The following is a 4838-nucleotide window of genomic DNA, read 5'->3' on the forward strand; positions in this document are numbered from 1 at the left end:
TTAAAGAGAATGATGAAGGTATGATGGAGGCATGATGAAAGAATGATGGAAATGATTAAAGAGAATGATGGAGGCATGATTAAAGAGAATTGGCTTGATTAAGGAATGATGGAGACAAGTTTAAAGAGAATGATGAAGGTATGATGGAGGCATGATGAAAGAATGATGGAGGAATGATTAAAGAGAATGATTAAGGCATGATTGAAGAGAATGATGGAGACATGATTAAAGAGAATGATGAAAGGCAGGATCGATCCATAATTAAAGAGAATAATGGAAGTATGATTAAAGAGAATTGGCTTGATTAAAGGGAATGGTGATGGCATGATGGAGGCATTATTAAAGAGAATGATGGAGGTATGATTAATAATAATAATAAATTTTGAAGAACAAGATTGTTGAAAAACACATTTCTTTTGTGTGTGAAGTAAAGGTCGTACCCCGTTCCCAGTGGTTCTCCATTCCAAAACACGGATGGGTTTTCTCCCCCCGTTCTGAACCTGTCAGTATTTTATTTTCAAAGCCTCTGACCAAGAAGTTCCTTCATTTTGCACAAAGTTTTTTCACAGTCACCTTGTTGCCATTTTCTTCCTCGTTCTCTGCCTGCTGGAAGTCTTTTTAGCAGCATCAGCTGGAGAAGTTGTGAACGAGGGTGGAGAAGGGAATGGTTAAAGAGTGATGAAAAACATGATGAGGCATGTGTTAAGAGAAAGATGGAGGCATGATTGAACGCGATGAGAAGGCATGATTAAAGAGAATGATTGAAGGTATGATGGAGGTCATGATGAAAGAATGATGGAAATGCTTACGGAATTGTTGGAGGCTGATTTTAAGAGCATTGGCTTGATTAGAATGATGGAGACAAGTTTTAAGAGGAATGATGAAGGTCTGATGCGAGCATGATGAACGAATGATGGGAGAATGATTACGAGATTATTAAGGCTGATTGAAGCGACATGCTGGAGACCATGATTAAAGAGAATGATGAAGGCAGGATCGATCCATAATTAAGAGAATAATGGAGTATGATTAACGGATTGGTGATTAAAGGGATGGGTGATGGCATGATGGAGGCATTATTAAGAGAAATGATGGGGTCTGATATTCATAATAATAATAATAAATTTTGAAGAACAGATTGTTGAAAACACATTTCTTTGTGTGTGGAAGTAAAAACTTCCTCCTGTTTTTTCCGGTTTCTGCCTGCCTTTGCTGCCAAATTTTCCAATAGAGAAGTAATGCCCGGGAGACATCTGCTTTGTTACACAGATATGATCCGTATTTAATACTAAAACAGCTATATCCTGCTTTATGGTGAAAGCTCTGAGGACAGGGAAGGAAAAATAGTAGTTTTTCCACTGAAAGGCTATTGGAGAAACAGGAGTGTTTTCCTGATGCAATCAAGTCCTTTGCAGATTCTTTGAGACTTGCATGGGTGGGTGATGGGCGTGTGTCCAACTAATGTGGATCATGGGGAAAACAGGGGGGGTGACGCAGGGGGGAAAATCTGCCTCTTGAAACGCCATTCACACTCTTAACCATTCAGTTATTTCTCAGAAGTGGATTTTTTGGACGCTTCTGGGATTTCCGTTTGCAATAAATGTCAGAATTCCGTCTTCGACTTGCTTTTTCTATGAAAGCCACTGGGGGGCGCATAGTCACAGCCGGGGAGATCTAAGTTTTAATAACGAAGCTTGGAAAAGTTACCTTTTTGGAATACATTGCTAGAATTGCTGGTTTTTGAGAGTAACTTCTCCAGACCCAGGTTCTCCGGCTTTGCAAGTTGGCAAACTTCTCGCACTAGTTCTGACTAGAGCAGATTATAGTGTGATATATCATGATAATGATGATCATATAATAAAATACTAATACTAACACTTGCTTTAACAAAGAGCAAAGGCTGCAAGCAAGTATAGAACTTGGTTATTATTATTGTCATCATGCATCATCATGCAGAATCATTATGTCCCATTTCCCCAAAAATTAGGACTCAAAGCAGCTTGCAGTTTAAAAGAGCAATTCAAGTAAACATAAAGTCAGTTACAAACAGAATTACACTATTACAATATGTTGGTTGTTGTTATATTGCTATCCTCTGAATTTTTCCATAGCCAAACTGGGATTTTGAATCCTTGTCTCCAGAGTCCTGCTCCAGTGCTCAACCTCTACACCACACTTATTTTATTCTATCCTCCAAACTGGTTTATAACAGGTTAAGACAGTTCAAGTCCCCAAGATGCAAAATTAAGTGAGACTAAACCCTCACTAAAAATTACACCACATTAAAAAAAAGGCCGCATGAAACATGCACAAACAGACCAGCGCAACCGTAACCGAACCAGCGCATTATTTTGGTGCAACGGCCTTAGATAATAGATATCACAATGTATAATACATGCCTATACAGAAAATGTAATCCCTGCAAAAGGAGCCGCTTCTCCCTTGCTCGCTCGCTCTCTCTCTCTCTCTCTCTCTCTCTCATCTCCTCTCTCTCTCCTTCTCTCGGGGCCATGCTGATGGTTATTTTTAGGAAATAGATTAAGTTTTTGGGTACTTCCCCCCCCCCCCCCCCGTTTCCCAGAGGGTTTTTGTTATTGGTGGCTGTTCATGTGAGAATGAATTGTGGGTTTGCAGGCTTTGGGGTTTTCCTGTTGCCTGAGATTCCTTTTAAACAAGGGGGGGGGAAGCTGTGGTTTTGGGAAGGCCACGATGCCCTCTTTCCTCTGAACCAGCAGAGAGGGGGTTTTAGTCTAGGTTTTTCCTTACCTTACCCCTTCTAACTGGCTTTAACTTTTTAGCTTACGCTTCTAACTAACTCTTGCCTTATCCTTCCAACTCAAGCTCTCATCTTACTCTTCTAACGCTAAGTCTTACCTTAATTGCTCCAGCTCTAACTCTGATATGGCCCTCAACACGCCGAGCGGACTCTTACGTACCCCTGTAAACTCTAGCTGGTTAGATAGTAAGAAAATCGTCTAATGCTAACCTTAGTCTTGCCCTTCCAACTCTAGCTCCTTTCTTTCCCCTATCTGCTTTCTTATCCCTTCACATCTCATTTGACCCTTCCAACTCGTTCTCCTCTAACTCACATCTTACCTCTCCTCTTACCTTACCCTCTCTCTTATCTTACCTCTCTAACTTTCTCATCTTACCATTCTCTGTACCTTACCCCTTTAACTCTTATCTTACTCCTCCACACTCTAACTCTCATCTTACCCCTCTACCTCTTAACTAAGTTTGTCTCCTCTAATTCCTTTTGTCCCTCATACTCTGCATCTTACCCCTCTAACTAACTCTTATCTTACCCTTCTCCATCCCACCCCTCCTTGTTCCAGGCCAGAAGCCGCAGCCATTGTTTCACCTATGGCAGGGACAACCCGGGATGTGGTGGATGGCCACATTGAACCTATCGGTGGATTCCCTGTGGTGCTGAGTGACAGGCTGGCTGGGCTGGGGACACCAGCGACATATTGAAAAAGAGTGCGTCAGCCGTGCCCGCCAAAGGTACAAGGGACAGAATGGGTTTTTGGCTGGGTGGGATTGGAGGGCAGTGGCTACCGCTGTGGCTTTTAAACCAGTGTGGAAATAATAATACGTCAGCAGGCATGAAATGCACAGTATAGGATGGGGGGACACCTGACTGATCGACCACATGTGAGGGATCTAGGAGTCCAAGTCGACCACAAATTGAACATGAGTCAACAGTATGATGCGGCATTAACAGGCCAATGCAATTTTTAGGCTGCTCAATAGAGTATAGTATCTGATCAAGGGAAGTATAGTGCCAATGTATTCTGCTCTGGTCCGGACTCACCTGGATATATTGTATCCCGTTCTGGGCAAAACATTCAAAAGGACATTGAGAAATGGAGCCATGTGCTCCAAGGAGAGAGACTAAAATGGTGGAAGGGTCTGGAAACCATGAAGCCCTATGAAGAAAGACTTAGGGATCTGGGATGTTTAGTCTGGAGAAGAGAAAGGTTAGAGGGGATATGAGAGCCCTGTTTAATAAAGTACTTTGAAGGGATGTCACTTGAGGGGGGAGCAAGCTTGGTTTTGCTGCTCCAGAGAACCGGACCACAATAGCACAATGGATGCAAGCTAACGGAAAAGAGATTCCGCTTCAACATTAATTAGGAATGCCCTAACAGTTAAGGGCTGTTCGACAGAGGAACCAACTTCTTCCTTGGAGATTATGGTGTGAATCTCCTGCTTTGGAAGTCTTCAACAGAGGCCAGATGGCCATCTGTCAATGGGGATGCTTTGATTGGAGAGTTCCTGCATGGCAGAAGAGGATTGGACTGGATGGCATTGCGGTCTCTTTATACTTTACGATTCCTTGATTTGTAGTTGTCTGTTGGACTCAGATGACTCCTTTCTCCTTCCCGCAGGTGGACGTGCCGATCTTATCCTTGCTGTCCTGGATGCGGCTTGAAGTGTCCCAACAAACTGACCAGCTGCCCTCCATCTTGCTGGGCATCGTGGATGCCCAAGGAACATCCAGGGGCCTCATCCATGCATTCTGGTGCTGAACAAAGCAGACCTCCTCCAGGGAGAGGACCAAGAGAGTCTCCGTGGTGGCCTTTGCCCATTTGGGGTTGCCCCCTACCTGCTTACTCTCTTGCAAAACGGAGAGGGAATCGGACCATTCTCGCGGACGTTGGCAGATCACCCTGGCACGCCTGTGAGAAGGGAATGGGAATGGAATGTTTTGAATTTTGACATTATTTTTGCACAGGGAAGGGATGTGAGATGCACATTTTCTCCACTTTGTATTTCTGGTTGGATAGTGGGGCGGTGCCTGTCCCGGGTGTTGCTGTGAAGGGTTGACTGGGCAT

At 43.5% G+C, this 4838-nt stretch overlaps 1 protein-coding gene across 1 annotated transcript in view; it reads left to right on the forward strand.

Moving 5' to 3' along the window:
- LOC121916611 (tRNA modification GTPase GTPBP3, mitochondrial-like) overlaps window positions 1-3404 on the forward strand; it is an 11621-nt gene extending 8217 nt beyond the window's left edge. Inside the window, exon 7 of the mRNA XM_042441902.1 lies at window positions 3336-3404. Coding sequence (XP_042297836.1) covers window positions 3336-3404 — 69 coding nt within the window. The remainder of the gene's footprint in view (window positions 1-3335) is intronic.
- Window positions 3405-4838: the final 1434 nt, after the last annotated feature.

This window comes from Sceloporus undulatus, chromosome 10, assembly GCF_019175285.1.
Source record: "Sceloporus undulatus isolate JIND9_A2432 ecotype Alabama chromosome 10, SceUnd_v1.1, whole genome shotgun sequence".
Taxonomy (NCBI): Eukaryota; Metazoa; Chordata; class Lepidosauria; order Squamata; family Phrynosomatidae; genus Sceloporus; species Sceloporus undulatus.